The sequence below is a fragment of the Rutidosis leptorrhynchoides genome, chromosome 2, assembly GCF_046630445.1.
Source record: "Rutidosis leptorrhynchoides isolate AG116_Rl617_1_P2 chromosome 2, CSIRO_AGI_Rlap_v1, whole genome shotgun sequence".
NCBI lineage: Eukaryota > Viridiplantae > Streptophyta > Magnoliopsida > Asterales > Asteraceae > Rutidosis > Rutidosis leptorrhynchoides.
In genome coordinates, this window is record NC_092334.1 from 245,550,411 (window position 1) to 245,570,423 (window position 20,013).

The 20,013-nt window shown below is 34.9% G+C and overlaps 1 protein-coding gene across 1 annotated transcript; it reads right to left on the bottom strand.

The window, feature by feature from the left end:
- Positions 1–466: 466 nt before the first annotated feature.
- LOC139891730 (E3 ubiquitin-protein ligase HOS1-like) lies at positions 467–14,411 on the bottom strand. Its single transcript, XM_071874718.1, has 10 exons — positions 14,274–14,411; positions 7,535–7,922; positions 7,240–7,374; positions 6,980–7,155; positions 6,499–6,888; positions 5,775–5,933; positions 4,708–5,208; positions 3,691–3,828; positions 2,049–2,578; positions 467–920 (listed from the first exon to the last, which is right to left on the bottom strand). The coding sequence occupies exons 1-10, from the start codon at positions 14,370–14,372 to the stop codon at positions 752–754; spliced, it is 2,685 nt and encodes an 894-aa protein (XP_071730819.1). The 5' UTR covers positions 14,373–14,411; the 3' UTR covers positions 467–751.
- Positions 14,412–20,013: the final 5,602 nt, after the last annotated feature.

A 20,013-nucleotide genomic window follows, 5' to 3' on the forward strand; every position in this document is an offset into this window, starting at 1 on the left:
AGGTCTATATTGCACCATAGATCAAACGAAGCAGATGTTTAAAGATCATCAACTACTTTGTGAAAGATGAACTCTCGAATTATATCGCGCAAATGAAGAAGATTACGCCAACACCAACTCGCGTCTGCTTTGAAAGTTACATCCCTTCAATCACGATTCACCAAGTAGTAGGAATGGATCCATTTTTCACCCAAAGAGATTGCTTTAGTGATTCATCGGTACTCCAGACTCTATAAGAGGCAAGTTAGATTCTCTCAACACGTAATAAGATGAAATAAAGTGCTCAATAACATGTTAAACAAACATATCCATTTATCCAGTCCACCAGGACTAGGAGCATAAGGTTAGGAGCATAAGGTTTAACAATACACACCCAAATGGTCTACGTTCACCTCACTAACTGAAGCTAATTCCCATCCAGGAATGTACAATTACAATAGTACAACAAATAATGAGTGTTACCAAATTCTCCTCATCAATTAAACTTATATATATTACCCATCAACAACACAAGATTCCATTTTGACTTTTGTGTTTCAAATAAACACAATTCGTACTTCAGACTTATCGTGAAATCATAAGATGCAAAATCATGCCAAAAAAAAGGCTAACGAGGACCTGGCATTCTTCATCGGAGAGTAATTTATGTATCAGTGGTGCGTCGTATGGTAAACTACTTGTTTTAAACAGCGTAAGATCATTGAAGGAATGCATACAAGAAAGTCATAAGTTTGCAACTTTTAAAAACGAGTTATCTTCTGGCAAGCCTGGCGCTTCTTCTGACTCCTCTAGAGGGTGTGTTGCCACCTGTAAGCGTAACAGGACTCTGCTCCTGAAAAAAATCGCCTGTTTCATCATCTGACCTCCATCTCGGTCCACCGTTCATATTTGTTTGCACTGGCAGCCTTTCATCTTTGTTGCTGAGGAGCATACACAGACAGGTATCAATATAAATCAGATAATACACTTTTACACACGCATAAAAGGAAAAGGATAAATCATTACTCTATTTGTAATGCCCAACAAAATAAAAAACATCTTTAGGCAAAAAAAAAATAAAAAATATAATAATAATAATAATAATAATAATAATAATAATAATAATAATAATAATAATAATAATAATAATAATAATAATAATAATAATAATAATAATAATAATAATAATAATAATAATAATAATAATAATAATAATAATAATAATAATAATAATAATAATAATAATAATAATAATAATAATAATAATAATAATAATAATAATAATAATAATAATAATAATAATAATAATAATAATAATAATAATAATAATAATAATAATAATAATAATAATAATAATAATAATAATAATAATAATAATAATAATAATAATAATAATAATAATAATAATAATAATAATATAAATAAATAAATAAATAAATAAACAAAAAAAATACAAAAGGCTCATTCAAATAGGAAAGCAGACATGACTACGGAAACTTAGAAAAAATATATAATGATAAGTATGAAGTGACATATTATGCTCTCCTTATTTTCGGAATAACTGACCATTCTTTTTTCAGCAAACATCCTGTCTTTGCTTTTACTGAATCAAATCAGTATTGTCAATACAATGGACTTCCCTCAATCCCCAAAAACTGGAGCAAGTTATTAAAAAATATATATATAAAATAAAAAATAAAAAAACTAATATTTCCTTCATTCAAGCATTTTGAGCCAAAGTTACAGTTTGTCCATTATCAACTAAAAACAGATAACTGGATTCCCTATTCAGGTTAACTGGATTATCCTGTGACGGTTTCCGACCCTTTCCCTGGTCACCACAATTGTAAGAGGTTTGAATACTAAATTGTGCATATATACTGATGGTATTATATTTTGGTCAATTCAAGTTCCTTAATTTGTCTATGGGTTTTTAGATGATGACAGATACTTATACTATATATAACAATTACAAACCAATCAATATAATATATCAAATAAATGATACTCTTAAGAAGAGAAATGTACACAAAGGAAAAACTATTACAAGAAAAAGACAGAAATATTACCTCCAAGACATGTCCATAAAATCACCTGAAGCCTCCTTAAAATCTCTACCAAGTCCACTTGCACGTATAGATTTACTAGAAGCGTTCAACGTCCCATCACGATGGGACGACTTAAATAAGCCACCAATGCTACCGGGTGAATCGATCGACTCATTCTTGCTCTTTCGGATCCTTGAAGAACCTCTGTTTTGTTTTAACGGCGTACTAGATGTAATAATATCATCAAATTTGAAGTTTTTACTGATGGATTTAAACATGTTTATCCCGTTATCAGTATCATTAAAGGTATTCACTAGTGATACCGGAGGAGTAGCGTAATTTGTTAATCCACTTATATTTGAGTTCGGTGAGAGGGCTTCATCACCCATTTGGAATAGAAGAGAAGAGTTAACATGAGAATGGAGTTGTGCTTCTAGAAGACGGTATTTTTCTGAAGTATTGTTGTTATTCTCTGACGGGGTTATTTCAGTAATTTGACCACTTTTCACCTTTTGTTGTTCAATTTCTGACAGTAGTTGTATGCTTTTTTCCTGTAGAACCATAACTCAAAACAATCAAAACCCTACAAATTATTTCCTTAATCATCTCAAAGTATTACACTATATCAAAGCAGCCAAAACGGTCTAAAGGCTCAATGAACACAATTAATTGAGGTACAAAGTACTCCATAACTAGATTATTTAAATAATTACTTTAACTGGTAATCTCACTAATAACCATAACAAAGTTAGAAAAAAGACGTTCAGACAGGTGGTAAATTGGGTGGAAAATGTGACGGGTCAAAATGATTGATTGTTGTAACAGGATTTAATTAACAAATTACCTTGGAATGTGAAAACCGAAAAAAAAAAATTATGTTAGCCTTTTGAAGTTAACAAATAACCGATGAATTAAGCATGTTAATAACATTACAAAACTATCATATTACACTAATAATTTAACTTTTAATATAGTGAGTTACGATATGTTTTATGCATTTAAATTCAATTTGGATGATTTTTTACTAAGCTAACACATTTGATCAGCTTCCTATTTAGTCAGATCTTTTAGCTTAGCCCATTTGACCTCTACAGTAACAGATTTTCTATGTTTTTTAAACAAATCTTTCGATATACTTGGGTGTTGTTTGTTTTTCAAATTGCAGATCTTATTATGTCTTATGTCTGCGCGTCCGCCGACGCTTTTATTGCAGACTGTTGTTTTTCTTAAGACATAAGATAAAATAATGTCTTTTTTTGTTTGCAAACTCGCGGACTTAGAATTTTCTTCTAAGTGCTGCATATAGGATTAAGTTATTTTGCATGCAGTATTCAGCATACAAACTTTTAAGTCACATCTTCTCTATAGACATGGTCCATAGATCATCAGACAAAAACATCTTTAAAAAAACAAACAGCACCTTAATTTATTTCAAAAATAACAGCGCGATCACTCAAAAACAGTCTTCCTACTTCAGAAGATTGGAGTATCATATAAAACCATCTACATTTTCTGAAGTGGCATATCTGAATAAATAAACTAGGATATCAATTTTTGAAGATTGGACTGTAGGAAGTCCTTTCAATAACATTTGAACATGATAAACTCATCATTTCCCATTACTACCATTACATTAAACAGTATATAGAAAAAAATAACTTACAACTAATCCTGCTCTCCAACGTTGTGTAGTACTTATTCTTGTTGCTACATTGTCATCAACAGATGGCATAGAAACAAAGTCCCACTCAATAATTTGAAGCTTCTGATCAACTTGACATGCTTCAAAGTATCGATAACGCTAAAACAATAACAGTTCAGTAGAAATGGAACATTTTAGATTCTTATAACTAGATGAATATTGGGATTATGCAGCACTTAATGAGCAAGTAAAGTAAGTAAATGACTAAATATAAACAAGTCTTTGAGCATCAGGTGTCCAGGGCTCATAAATATGGATTTAAGGCGACTACATAACTATCACTAGGTTATCACTAATCAACTGCAGTAGTGTAGTTCTGTCACTAAGTTACTGAAAGTGTCCCAGTTAGACTAAACTACTAGATTTTCATGAGTTAGCCTTTGTCAATATATAGATAATCTACACAAAATTTAAGTGTTTAAAAGCCTACACAAAATTTTCAAATTGTCAAAAGTTTATAGAAAACTAAAAGAACGAGTCTTTATAAGGCAGACAAGCCACCTTCGACAAAATTTAGCAATGTGGGTATCTTTAGGTTAGATATGGACATGGCTAATGCATTCCGGTTGCTCTTAGAGGTAATATAATATAAAAAAAAATTGTCCTTGCTTCTTATGATCACGGCATAAAATCTGACCATCAATTTACTCAAGGTGGAACCTAAGTTCCTACCAATATAATCAGACAAATTCCATGTTCGTGTTACCTAAGCCGTAACTATTTCTATCAGTGATGATTCCAGGCCATTGGCAGCCTCGAAACTATGTAATATTGTAGGCTGTAACAGCATTTAAAAGTAAAATAAAATATATCTTAAAGAATCTTCTATTTTTCGTTTGGACATAAATATTTGTATTGAAAAGCATTAACAAATATAGTCACTCAAATATCAGCATAACAAAGCATCAAAATGACAATCATGACAAATTACAGAATGAATTTCACTGCATATTTATAAAGCTGAAGTAGATAAATTACCTGTAAATAGAACACGACCAGAAAACTTCCTGTGTTTGATAAGGGATTCTCTGAAGCACAATCCAAAAGACACTTGTGTATATGTTTCTCCTCATCCAAATCCCATGGTAACCCAATGATACGATCGACCAAATTCCTCCGAATACAAAGTAGACAAATTTCTGTAACAAGAATCTCCAACCAATCATCATCATCATCATCATCAACATCATCATCATCATCATTATCATCATCATGCATCTCATGTCTTGCTTTCTTATTCTTAGTTTTTGTGCAAACTGCTCGTTGATACATAAATGCTTCAATCAAAAGCCCACATTCGACTCTCACCCGAACAGCAGTTACAGCCTCGCTAAGTGAGACTAACTCAGATCCACTATCGCGCCCCGACCACCTTAAAACCATAAGAGCCGTGTAAGGATTTTCTCTTTCTAACAGAACTTGTGCCACCTTTGGATGTGTTGTGGGACCCGAGATCTCTGGGAGAAGACGACAAGCTTCCTATGTAATGCCATAAATAAATCATTAGTGGATAAGAAACATAAACAAGTGAGAACTCAAAAATAGCATATCAATATGGGCCTGTAGGAAGCCTGCTTCAGAGAGGGAGCCATCCACCAAAATTGCTTTACTTACGAGGCGTAAGTCATCTTTCTTAATCATAGAACTATTTATAGAGTTATCTAATTATGGATAAATACAAGGTTGTAAAAACTCGCTGAACAGGGACGAATCGGTGAAAAAATTGCAGGGATTAATCAGCCAAATCGGGGAATCAGATTGGATTTATATACATTTAAAGATAAATTTTTGAACTATAATTGTAAATATAGTAAAAAAAAAAGAACAAACATAAACTTTAACATGATTGTCTGTCTAGAAACATAAACAGAATTGTTCAAAAACTCCAGAATTCTAATTACAAATTCATATTAAAAGTTGACCAAACTTGACTCTCGACAAATTTGACCGTTTTTGACCGGCTAAATCCGATTTTCACCGGTACCTATAATATCGTAATATAATTTAGTGGGGTCATCATGAATTACGAGATAGGAGAGAAGTACCTGCAGGGCTTCATCACTTGGGTCATCAAGAAGATAAAAAGTAAATGATTCCAATATTGAATGCCTCGCTACATTGAATGTAGCAGAAAAGTCATCTATACAGAATCTCCACTTCTCATCAGGTATTTTCCACAGTCGGTCGAACATATAATATATCAGCTGCTTTAAGTCAAGAAGATACAAAATGTACCTCCCCGCAGACCACTTAGAATAGGGATATGAAATCACACACGCACGGACACATACACACAAATATATCAGCACGGTAATGCAATATTAGCATCACAACTTGTTACTAACATATGGTAATGCAAGGTATTTATTCATACACGAGTTTAATAAAATATAAAATATAAAAATAATAGATTATAAGAAATTGGGTTGAAAGTGACGCAAAGTGAAACTTCATAAATTTTCACAAAGTATTACCTAGATGATTTTACTCAAAAATATATTGAAGTATTATTGAAAAATATATAATTTTGTGATCGTACTTGACTCACCAAACATTATTTTTAAATTTAAAATTGTGAACTGACACGTCACTCACACACACACACACACACACACACACAAACAAAAAAGAAGAAAAAATTTAAATTGTTTCAGGTCAGACCCACCACATTTCGATCCATACCGATATATCATCGATTTTGATGTGTCATGCAACCTGCCCAGCCCACCCATTTATCCACCTATATGCATACTACATGCAAAAGGATACAATTGCTTGTTTCGCTACCACCAAATCTGAATTTCCACATAGAAAGAGGATGTCAATAGCAGACCGCAGATTTTCAAAAGGATAGCTTCCTACCATCCCCTCTATTCTGACTCTAGAAAATGATAAGCCTCCATCTTTCATCAGAGAAACAATCTGTAATTCATCTTCCCTATCAGCTTCATACTCATGTTGTGAATCAAGATTTGATAAAGCATCATCAATGAACAGCATTGCGCCATCTGTAGTTGAGGTAGTTAACGACGGCCATGCACGTTTAATTGCCATAGATTTTCTCTTAACAATATCAGAACGCCATGAAGAGATACTATCATGCCGACTCAAACCTTCAAGAAATTGATGCCTTGTATACCAAATCATCGTCTCCGCGTGCTGTGAATCCGAGTGCAAAAAAAGTAAGATATCAATCTACAAAATGGAATGCTAATTAAATAAAATCTTGATTAAAATTCTAAAAGTGAACCTGCTTAGTCTTCAGTATGCTTTCTTGTATGCGATGGATATCATGAAGCTGTGCAGAAAGGGAATTCTTAAAAGAAGATTCTAACTCCTCGAGAACAGTTGATATGCAGCTTAGCCTCACTGTAAACTTAAGAATCACGTTTGATCTGTCCTTGATTTCCTCATCATTAATATTATCTTTAGAGAGTTAATGAAAAAGATCAGGATCAAAGAACACGCATTACATATATATACAAAATCAAAATATAAGAGGAAGGATACAGATAGACTGAAGTTCAGCAACAATAATTTTAAACGTCCTCTTGCACCAGTCTTTGACAACCACTTCATCCAGCAACAAAGCAACAACTGGGTCACTAGAAACAGCACTTTCATCCATACAAACATCTGTAATATCTGTAGACACATTGTTAAGAAAAAGGGAAGTTCATATCAAATAGAACGTACACTTTTTGTTCGTGAAAGTTATCTACTTAGTAATTAATACGTCCTGAAAGCTTTATCCTTATACATTGAATTAAAGATAATTAAATAATAACAAGAAAAATAAGGATACAATGGCAGATCAGGGACAACAAATTATTCTCCAAAGCAACATCAAAAAACGAATACAGTCTTTCAACATCAGCAGTTAGTAGTTTCTCCCCATCTTTTTCTTGAAATCTGTCATCATATCTCTTAGATATAAGACCAGCCTCAATGCACTTGTAAAACAAACGAAGAGAAAGTCTATTCCCAGTTTTTGGTATAGGAATTCTGCAGATTGGACAAGCATCACAGCGCTGACTACACTCTTCACATAAAGATGCGTGTCTGCACGAATTCAGCACACTTTGAACACATCTTCCACAGCTTCTTAAGTCCCGTGTTGCGCGACAATATTCAACTTTTGCTTCATTACACAATTCTATCAGATCAATAAATGCCAAGTGTTCTAGCGCTTCCTGAAATCAAATAGTATATGGCATATTTAATTATACCTATTTCTGCGCTTTAGCTTAACAGTAATACAAAAAAAATAATTCAAATTACACTTGAACAATATATAATAGGGCATGATGTTGTTTATAGCTCGAAAACCCTAATTACGTGAAAAAATCTAACAAAAGGAAATACTCCTGTTATGCACTAAATTTATCACTTAGGCGCATGCTACGAGTGTAATGCATTCAAAATTACTCCGTTAACATATGGAGATAGAGTTTCGTGTATATACAGATGTATCATTGATCCGGTAGGATCGTAACTACTTGTCCGAGAAATAAGCAAGAGAGAGTCAAGAGAAGAGGTCAAGCCTTAATCCATGATTTTCTCAACATGTGCCCACGTCTGTGATCATGGCAGATGTGGAGAGATGCTCCATATTATTAGTTATAGTATAAATACTTGTAATATGGAAGAGAGGGTTTTTTCATGCCTCAATTGTTTACTTGTTTACTTGTTTACTGCACGATACATGTAACTATTGAGAGAGAATAAACTATTTTTCCCCCTTATTCATTGTGTCATTACAATTACTGTTGTTTTACAAACCTTCATATATTCCAATTAATTGCATCCTTACGAGAGTGTTAAGTTGATCTTTTCGTAACGGATCAAGTGGTATTCAGAGCCAGGGTTTTCTACTTGTATATGGTGCAAACGAAGTCTGGTTATCACACTAGCAGCGAGCCATTGGTAGAACTGCATCAACATCGAAGGTTAACAAAACAAGCAACATCAAAAATGGCAGAAGAAGGAGGTTCACCTAATCGAGATGAACGTTCGATTAAGGTAGAGAAATTAACCAGTCAATTGGAATCTGTATTGACATGGATTCAGACTCAAAACAAACCCAAAGCCAGGGAGACGCCAATCAAAGGTAATCAAGAAGATGATTCTGATTGGAAATCAGATACCGATGATGATCAAAGGAGAGGTGCTAGTAACTCGAGAAGAAAGGATGTCAACAGACCCGTCAAGGTTGAAGCCAGGATTGATATTCCTTCTTATGATGGAGCCTTCGACGCCGAGAAACTAGACTCCTGGATCGATTAACTCGAGACGTATTTTACCTTGTACGGGTTTAGAAGTACCGAAAAGGTGTCTTTCGCGAGACTGAAATTGACGGGTCACGCATTAGCTTGGTGGAATGCATACCTGAAGACTGATACCGAAGATGATATACGGTGGACAGAGTTTACGCGACTCTTACGTCAGGAATTTTATCCGATGGGGTACCTACAAGATAGGTGGACCCGTTGGCACAATTTGCGACAACAACACGGTCAATTCGTACAAGAATACACCACGGAATTTAGGAGGCTCGCCGTATCGCTAGGGATTGATATTGACGGTGAAGAGACGTTTACCAAGTATGTTGCAGGTTTGAACCGACAGATTCGGATCGAGATGATGTTACATAACATAACTAGTATTTCGAATGCTAGCCGCATAGCTGTAGCTATAGAACAAAAAAATAAAATGGTCACTAACCCAACTGATGACAAGAGTGAAGGAGAGGGATCCAGTAGTAACTCAACCAAAAAGGATTCACAAAAGTCTAGAAACAAGTCTTCTACAAATGGTGATAAATATTGTGAGCACTGTCAAAAAGAAGGCCACATTAAAGACAAATGTTGGAAGGCAAACCCTTCGTTGAAGCTGAAGAAATGGAGCAAAGACAAAGGTAAACGTACAACTGCAACCACGATGGCAAGTGGGGCTGTGGAACTAGACGATGTCGAAGAAGTAGATAAGAGTCTATCCTTAATGACAAAGCAAGGTACTACTGATGAACTCGTTAAAAAAGAAGAGTTATTCACGTTAAAGCTTCAAGTAAAACAAGAGTTAGTTGACGCCATAATTGACACGGGAAGCCAAAAGAATTTAGTCTCGTCCAACCTAGTGAAGCGGCTCGGGTTAGAAACCACTCCACACCCCAAACCGTACGACCTGGGTTGGCTACAAAAGGGCACGGACACACGAGTCACGTTACAATGTAAGTTTCGTTTCGCCATAACTAGTCAATATATTGATGAAGTAACTTGTGAGGTGGTTCCGTTGGACATTTGTCAAGTTATTCTTGGAAGCCCGTATTTGTGGGAACGAAATGCCATATATTTTAGGCGTGAACAGAGGTATCAAGTAGAGAAGGATGGAAAGATCTTTATAATAAAGAATCACAAGAGACCTCAAGGTGTTGAACTGATGGCTGCTGGGCGAATTAAAAGAGCAATTAGTGTTACAAAACACTTTGTGCTTTTAGTGGTCAGGCGTGTCAAAGAAAACTCCAAGGTGAATAAATTAACTCTTGTATGTGATAAAGTTACTAACCATATTAGTGAACTTTGTCCAGTGATACGTTCAAAATCGACAGAGCACACTAATCAACATCGTGTTCAAGGAAATTTTCATGAATGCGATATAGTAAGGTCACACTTGGGCACATATCAGTTGCTTGGTGACAGATGGGGGCTTAAACCAATTCGGTTAAAATTGTTTATACCATCGATGCTCGATGAAGACGTGTCTAAAACATTACCTTTGGGGGAAGATTTGATCACTGATCATGACACAAAGTCGCAACAAAAATACCAACGGAGACGCGATAAACATCGTGTACAAAGCTACTTCCAAGTCAGAGATTGTGTTTGGTTACATTTGGGCTTAGATTGTCTAAAGGGTGAAGTTGTCAATGATGACAAACTCCGTCTATTTAAACCTTCTATGCTTGACGAAGTGGTTGATAACTCATTACCATCGATCGAGAGTCTGGTGACAGGCCAAGAAAAGGCGTTACTTGAAGACACTATTGTCGAACGCAAGGTTAGTTCAACTCGTCGGGGTGAACACAAAGCCTATCGAATTGGTACTAAGGGACAGCTTCCCAGTGCAGCCAAATGGTCGTCCGAGTCAGTGGCTCGGGAACTATTTCAACACTTATCTTTTTAGGCTCCACAGGAGTGAGCCTCACCGGAAAAGGGGAGGTATGATCCGGTAGGATCGTAACTACTTGTCCGAGAAATAAGCAAGAGAGAGTCAAGAGAAGAGGTCAAGCCTTAATCCATGATTTTCTCAACATGTGCCCACGTCTGTGATCATAGCAGATGTGGAGAGATGCTCCATATTATTAGTTATAGTATAAATACTTGTAATATGGAAGAGAGGGTTTTTTCATGCCTCAATTGTTTACTTGTTTACTGCACGATACATGTAACTATCGAGAGAGAATAAACTATTTTTCCCCCTTATTCATTGTGTCATTACAATTACTGTTGTTTTACAAACCTTCATATATTCCAATTAATTGCATCCTTACGAGAGTGTTAAGTTGATCTTTTCGTAACGGATCAAGTGGTATTCAGAGCCAGGGTTTTCTACTTGTATATGGTACAAACGAAGTCTGGTTATCACACTAGCAGCGAGCCATTGGTAGAACTGCATCAACATCGAAGGTTAACAAAACAAGCAACATCAAAAATGGCAGAAGAAGGAGGTTCACCTAATCGAGATGAACTTTCGATTAAGGTAGAGAAATTAACCAGTCAATTGGAATCTGTATTGACATGGATTCAGACTCAAAACAAACCCAAAGCCAGGGAGACGCCAATCAAAGGTAATCAAGAAGATGATTCTGATTGGAAATCAGATACCGATGATGATCAAAGGAGAGGTGCTAGTAACTAGAGAAGAAAGGATGTCAACAGACCCTTCAAGGTTGAAGCCAGGATTGATATTCCTTCTTATGATGGAGCCATCGACGCCGAGAAACTAGACTCCTGGATCGATCAACTCGAGACGTATTTTACCTTGTACGGGTTTAGAAGTACCGAAAAGGTGTCTTTTGCGAGACTGAAATTGACGGGTCACGCATTAGCTTGGTGGAATGCATACCTGAAGACTGATACCGAAGATGATATACGGTGGACAGAGTTTACGCGACTCTTACGTCAGGAATTTTATCCGATGGGGTACCTACAAGATAGGTGGACCCGTTGGCACAATTTGCGACAACAACACGGTCAATTCGTACAAGAATACACCACGGAATTTAGGAGGCTCGCCGTATCGCTAGGGATTGATATTGACGGTGAAGAGACGTTTACCAAGTATGTTGCAGGTTTGAACCGACAGATTCGGATCGAGATGATGTTACATAACATAACTAGTATTTCGAATGCTAGCCGCATAGTTGTAGCTATAGAACAAAAAAATAAAATGGGCACTAACCCAACTGATGACAAGAGTGAAGGAGAGGGATCCAGTAGTAACTCAACCAAAAAGGATTCACAAAAGTCTAGAAACAAGTCTTCTACAAATGGTGATAAATATTGTGAGCACTGTCAAAAAGAAGGCCACATTAAAGACAAATGTTGGAAGGCAAACCCTTCGTTGAAGCTGAAGAAATGGAGCAAAGACAAAGGTAAACGTACAACTGCAACCACGATGGCAAGTGGGGCTGTGGAACTAGACGATGTCGAAGAAGTAGATAAGAGTCTATCCTTAATGACAAAGCAAGGTACTACTGATCAACTCGTTAAAAAAGAAGAGTTATTCACGTTAAAGCTTCAAGTAAAACAAGAGTTAGTTGACGCCATAATTGACACGGGAAGCCAAAAGAATTTAGTCTCGTCCAACCTAGTGAAGCGGCTCGGGTTAGAAACCACTCCACACCCCAAACCGTACGACCTGGGTTAGCTACAAAAGGGCACGGACACACGAGTCACGTTACAATGTAAGTTTCGTTTAGCCATAACTAGTCAATATATTGATGAAGTAACTTGTGAGGTGGTTCCGTTGGACATTTGTCAAGTTATTCTTGGAAGCCCGTATTTGTGGGAACGAAATGCCATATATTTTAGGCGTGAACAGAGGTATCAAGTAGAGAAGGATGGAAAGATCTTTATAATAAAGAATCACAAGAGACCTCAAGGTGTTGAACTGATGGCTGTTGGGCGAATTAAAAGAGCAATTAGTGTTACAAAACACTTTGTGCTTTTAGTGGTCAGGCGTGTCAAAGAAAACTCCAAAGAAAACTCCAAGGTGAATAAATTATCTCTTGTATGTGATAAAGTTACTAACCATATTAGTGAACTTTGTCCAGTGATACTTTCAAAATCGACAGAGCGCACTAATCAACATCGTGTTCAAGGAAATTTTCATGAATGCGATATAGTAAGGTCACACTTGGGCACATATCAGTTGCTTGGTGACAGATGGGGGCTTAAGCCAATTCGGTTAAAATTGTTTATACCATCGACGCTCGATGAAGACGTGTCTAAAACATTACCTTTGGGGGAAGATTTGATCACTGATCATGACACAAAGTCGCAACAAAAATACCAACGGAGACGCGATAAACATCGTGTACAAAGCTACTTCCAAGTCAAAGATTGTGTTTGGTTACATTTGGGCTTAGATTGTCTAAAGGGTGAAGTTGTCAATGATGACAAACTCCGTCTATTTAAACCTTCTATGCTTGACAAAGTGGTTGATAACTCATTACCATCGATCGAGAGTCTGGTGACAGGCCAAGAAAAGGCGTTACTTGAAGACACTATTGTCGAACGCAAGGTTAGTTCAACTCGTCGGGGTGAACACAAAGCCTATCGAATTGGTACTAAGGGACAGCTTCCCAGTGCAGCCAAATGGTCGTCCGAGTCAGTGGCTCGGGAACTATTTCAACACTTATCTTTTTAGCTTCCCAGGGCAGCCATATGATGTTGTTTATAGCTCGAAAACCCTAATTACGTGAAAAAATCTAACAAAAGGAAATACTCCTGTTATGCACTAAATTTATCACTTAGGCGCATGCTACGAGTGTAATGCATTCAAAATTACTCCGTTAACATATGGAGATAGAGTTTCGTGTATATACAGATGTATCATTGATCCGGTAGGATCGTAACTACTTGTCCGAGAAATAAGCAAGAGAGAGTCAAGAGAAGAGGTCAAGCCTTAATCCATGATTTTCTCAACATGTGCCCACGTCTGTGATCATGGCAGATGTGGAGAGATGCTCCATATTATTAGTTATAGTATAAATACTTGTAATATGGAAGAGAGGGTTTTTTCATGCCTCAATTGTTTACTTGTTTACTGCACGATACATGTAACTATTGAGAGAGAATAAACTATTTTTCCCCCTTATTCATTGTGTCATTACAATTACTGTTGTTTTACAAACCTTCATATATTCCAATTAATTGCATCCTTACGAGAGTGTTAAGTTGATCTTTTCGTAACGGATCAATCATTGTGTGTATAAGTATATAATTATATGTATGTATATGTATATGTATATGTATATATACCTGAACTTTGCGGCAGCTGTAGTTAGGTTGAAGTGAGAGATTACTAGTGGCGTTACGGATATCGGAATCCAAATTTGCTGTTGTTTCTTCTTCTTCCATTTTATAAGTTTTTGTTTTCAGTCGGAGGTCAGAGCAGCTCTGATTGTTGAGGTTTTGAAGAGAGAGGGAGATGCAGGGTTTTGATTTATTTTGGGAGAAGAAAATTGGCACTGTACTAAACTTGATCCCTTTAGATTTGTTATTGATAAATATTGCGTAAAAAAATAAAAAAACATGAAACTTATCATTTTAGTCACTTAATGTGTGAAATACTAAAGAAGAATTACAAAACTTATAAGGTTTTGAGTTATCTAAAAAAGAAGAGAGACCTTATATATACTCTAGTGTATCCAGCTTATCAGGAAGACATAAAACTCCATGTCTGTTTTCAATTCTTCCTTGGCCACCCCAAGATTTAAACATAAGACCTCTTATAAGGATGTCGGGGTCAAACCACTAGGCTACCTTGTGATGGTTTTACTTGGTTGGCTAAAAGTTAAGAATCGATAGCTCTGAAGTAGCTAGTTTTACTAGTAGATGTTGGATCATCTTTTGTTACGCAGTACATTTTAAGAACCATTTTTTTATTAACAGTCGTGTAACGTTCGAAGTCTAAACCTCATATTTATAATTAGGAAAATAATAACCATGGCCCTTAATCATTAATTGTAAGTTTAATATTTTCAATATTAAACTTCATGTTTTTATTAATAAATTGACCCTGAATTTAAGTATAAAAATTACGATTTATATATAAAAAAAAAATAACACTTTATACAAAATATTTAATCATTACCCGTGCTATAGTCAGCATTCTCCTTATGTTTACATAGTTTGTTAATGTGTGAATTGCATTTTGTATCAATATTTGCATTAGTCATTTTTTTTAACTACGAGTTTATAAAAGCAGCACTCCTAACGAGCAGCTAGGAGGGCAAAAACAACACAACGACTTCATGAGCCAAGAATCTCATTGAATATTACAAGAACTTCTACTACACATCCAACTAAAAGAAACAATACAAATGGAATCAAAAAGAAGCTTTTTCTTCAGCGTCTTGCAAGCAAACAACACGTCGTTTCGGACCTCTAAATATGCCAAAGCCAAACAATAGATGAAAATATGACATATAACATATCTTTCTTCAACGAATGGAAACTCGGCGTGTCAAAGCAGTTCATGCAACAATACCAATTGTCGAAATGAGGAATTTGCATCTCTACCCAAGTTTGAATCTTTAATAACCCGTCCTAATCCATCTGGACGAATACATTACATTTGGTTACATCGCTAGGTAATTGATGTGACGCCCCGTACAAAACCATCGTGTACGGATCATCAACAACAGGATCATTACAAGGTCAAACACTATATGCTGTTTGAAAACCAGTTTTGCATTCATGATAAGATAACGTTTTACAAAAGATAACGTGCTTCCTATGAATAGAAGCATACACATAAGCATGTGACCCAAAGGTCGTTACAAAGCCATTGTTTGAAAATAACGTAAGTTACGAATGCAAAACAAAAGTTCCATGATTGAGACATCTCTAAGTAATGCAGCGGAAATCTAACACAGCAGGTCTGTAACAGCAAGTTTATAACACCAAGGCAGCAAGTCTAATAGCGGAAGCAACAACGTCTAAGCACCTGAGAAATACATGCTTAAAAAGTCAACACGAATGTTGGTGAGCTATAGTTTGTCTGTAATCAGTAATGTAATGTAGGCCACGAGATTTCAGTGCTTCAACCAGCATTTTAAATCAGTATTTCAAATCAGTATGATAAAGTATATGCTTAACCATGGGCACTTGGTAACTAACTTAACGTAATATCACCCCCTAAAAGTACACTTGGCGAGTGCGTAAGTTTACGAAGTATTAAACACCCGTTAAATGCTAGCGCGACTAGCCCGAGTGGGGATGTCAAACCCTATGGATCCATATCTAAGATTCGCGTTCACCGGTTCAAAAACCAATGACTAAACGTTACCGAGCTAAGGGGAAAGTTTATGCCGTTGTATAACCCACACACATATAAAGTTTAAGTACTCGTGCCTAGTATGTAAAACGTAAAAAGCGCATGTATTCTCAGTCCCAAAATAATTAAAGTAAAAAGGGATGCTATAACTCACAGTGAATAAGCAATACAAGTCGATACGAAAGTGTGCAAGTAGTAAGTCGGTCCGAAAGGTCGTCAACCTAAATCAAAGGTTACTAGGTCAGTATGATGTCTTTATAAGTTCTAATAGTGTATTAAATAAGTTTAAGTGTCATCATTGTAGTGACCCGAACTTTTCCATGTTTATATATATTAATTGAGATTGATATTTACATGATTAAATGTTTCCAACATGTTAAGCAATCAAACTAGTTAAGACTTGATTAATTGAAATAGGTCTCATATAGACAATTGACCACCCAAGTTGACCGGTGATTCACGAACGTTAAAACTTGTAAAACTATATGATAACATATATATGGTTATATATATAGTTAACATGATATTATGATAAGTAAACATATCATTAAGTATATTAATAATAAACTACATATGTAAAAACAAGACTACTAACTTAATGATTTTGAAACGAGACATATATGTAACGATTATCGTTGTAACGACATTTAATGTATATATATCATATTAAGAGATATTTGTACATCATAATATCATGATAATATAATAATTTAAAATCTCATTTGATATTATAAACATTGGGTTAACAACATTTAACAAGATCGTTAACCTAAAGGTTTCAAAACAACACTTACATGTAACGACTAACGATGACTTAACGACTCAGTTAAAATGTATATACATGTAGTGTTTTAATATGTATTCATACACTTTTGAAAGACTTCAAGACACTTATCAAAATACTTCTACTTAACAAAAATGCTTACAATTACATCCTCGTTCAGTTTCATCAACAATTCTACTCGTATGCACCCGTATTCGTACTCGTATAATACACAGCTTTTAGATGTATGTACTATTGGTATATACACTCCAATTATTAGCTCTTAGAAGCCCTTGTGAGTCACCTAACACATGTCGGAACCATCATTTGGCAACTAGCATGAAATATCTCATAAAATTACAAAAATATGAGTAATCATTCATGACTTATTTACATGAAAACAAAATTACATATCCTTTATATCTAATCCATACACCAACGACCAAAAACACCTAAAAACACTTTCATTCTTCAATTTTCTTCATCTAATTGATCTCTTTCAAGTTCTATCTTCAAGTTCTAAGTGTTCTTCATAAATTCTACAAGTTCTAGTTACATAAAATCAAGAATACTTTCAAGTTTGCTAGCTCACTTCCAATCTTGTAAGGTGATCATCCAACCTCAAGAAATCTGTGTTTCTTACAGTAGGTTATCATTCTAATACAAGGTAATAATCATATTCAAACTTTGGTTCAATTTCTATAACTATAACAATCTTATTTCAAGTGATGATCTTACTTGAACTTGTTTTCGTGTCATGATTCTGCTTCAAGAACTTCGAGCCATCCAAGGATCCGTTGAAGCTAGATCCATTTTTCTCTTTTCCAGTAGGTTTATCCAAGGAACTTAAGGTAGTAATGATGTTCATAACATCATTCGATTCATACATATAAAGCTATCTTATTCGAAGGTTTAAACTTGTAATCACTAGAACATAGTTTAGTTAATTCTAAACTTGTTCGCAAACAAAAGTTAATCCTTCTAACTTGACTTTTAAAATCAACTAAACACATGTTCTATATCTATATGATATGCTAACTTAATGATTTAAAACCTGGAAACACGAAAAACACCGTAAAACTCGATTTACGCCGTCGTAGTAACACCGCGGGCTGTTTTGGATTAGTTAATTAAAAACTATGATAAACTTTGATTTAAAAGTTGTTATTCTGAGAAAATGATTTTTATTATGAACATGAAACTATATCCAAAAATTATGGTTAAACTCAAAGTGGAAGTACGTTTTCTAAAATGGTCATCTAGACGTCGTTCTTTCGACTGAAATGACTACCTTTACAAAAATGACTTGTAACTTATTTTTCCGACTATAAACCTATACTTTTTATGTTTAGATTCATAAAATAGAGTTCAATATGAAACCATAGCAATTTGATTCACTCAAAACGGATTTAAAATGAAGAAGTTATGGGTAAAACAAGATTGGATAATTTTTCTCATTTTAGCTACGTAAAAATTGGTAACAAATCTATTCCAACCATAACTTAATCAACTTGTATTGTATATTATGTAATCTTGAGATACCATAGACACGTATACAATGTTTCGACCTATCATGTCGACACATCTATATATATTTCGGAACAACCATAGGCACTCTATATGTGAAGGTTGGAGTTAGCTATGCAGGGTTGAGGTTGATTCCAAAATATATATAGTTTGAGTTGTGATCAATACTGAGATACGTATACACTGGGTTGTGGATTGATTCAAGATAATATTTATCGATTTATTTCTGTACATCTAACTGTGGACAACTAGTTGTAGGTTACTAACGAGGACAGCTGACTTAATAAACTTAAAACATCAAAATATATTAAAAGTGTTGTAAATATATTTTGAACATACTTTGATATATATGTATATATTGTTATAGGTTCGTGAATCAACCAGTGGCCAAGTCTTACTTCCCGACGAAGTAAAAATCTGTGAAAGTGAGTTATAGTCCCACTTTTAAAATCTAATATTTTTGGGATGAGAATACATGAAGGTTTTATAAATGATTTACAAAATAGACACAAGTACGTAAACTACATTCTATGGTTGAATTATCGAAATCGAATATGCCCCTTTTTATTAAGTCTGGTAATCTAAGAATTAGGGAACAGACACCCTAATTGACGTGAATCCTAAAGATAGATCTATTGGGCCTAACAAACCCCATCCAAATTACCGGATGCTTTAGTACTTTGAAATTTATATCATATCCGAAGGGTGTCCCGGAATGATGGGGATATTCTTATATATGCATCTTGTTAATGTCGGTTACCAGGTGTTCACCGTATGAATGATTTTTATCTCTATGTATGGGATGTGTATTGAAATATGAAATCTTGTGGTCTATTGTTACGATTTGATATATATAGGTTAAACCTATAACTCACCAACATTTTTGTTGACGTTTAAAGCATGTTTATTCTCAGGTGAATATTAAGAGCTTCCGCTGTTGCATACTAAAATAAGGACAAGATTTGGAGTCCATGTTTGTATGATATTGTGTAAAAACTGCATTCAAGAAACTGATTTCGATGTAACATATTTGTATTGTAAACCATTATGTAATGGTCGTGTGTAAACAGGATATTTTAGATTATCATTATTTGATAATCTACGTAAAGCTTTTTAATCCTTTATTTATGAAATAAAGGTTATGGTTTGTTTTAAAAATGAATGCAGTCTTTGAAAAACGTCTCATATAGAGGTCAAAACCTCGTAGCGAAATCAATTAATATGGAACGTTTTTAATCAATAAGAACGGGACATTTCAGTTGGTATACGAGCGTTGGTCTTAGAGAATTAGAATTTTGCATTAGTGTGTCTTATCTGGTTTGTTAGAATGCATAACACGGTCTGGACTTTGACCGTGTTTACTTGAAAAATGATTGCTTAACAAATTTTGTTGGAAACTATATATTTTTAACATGTGAATATTATGTGAT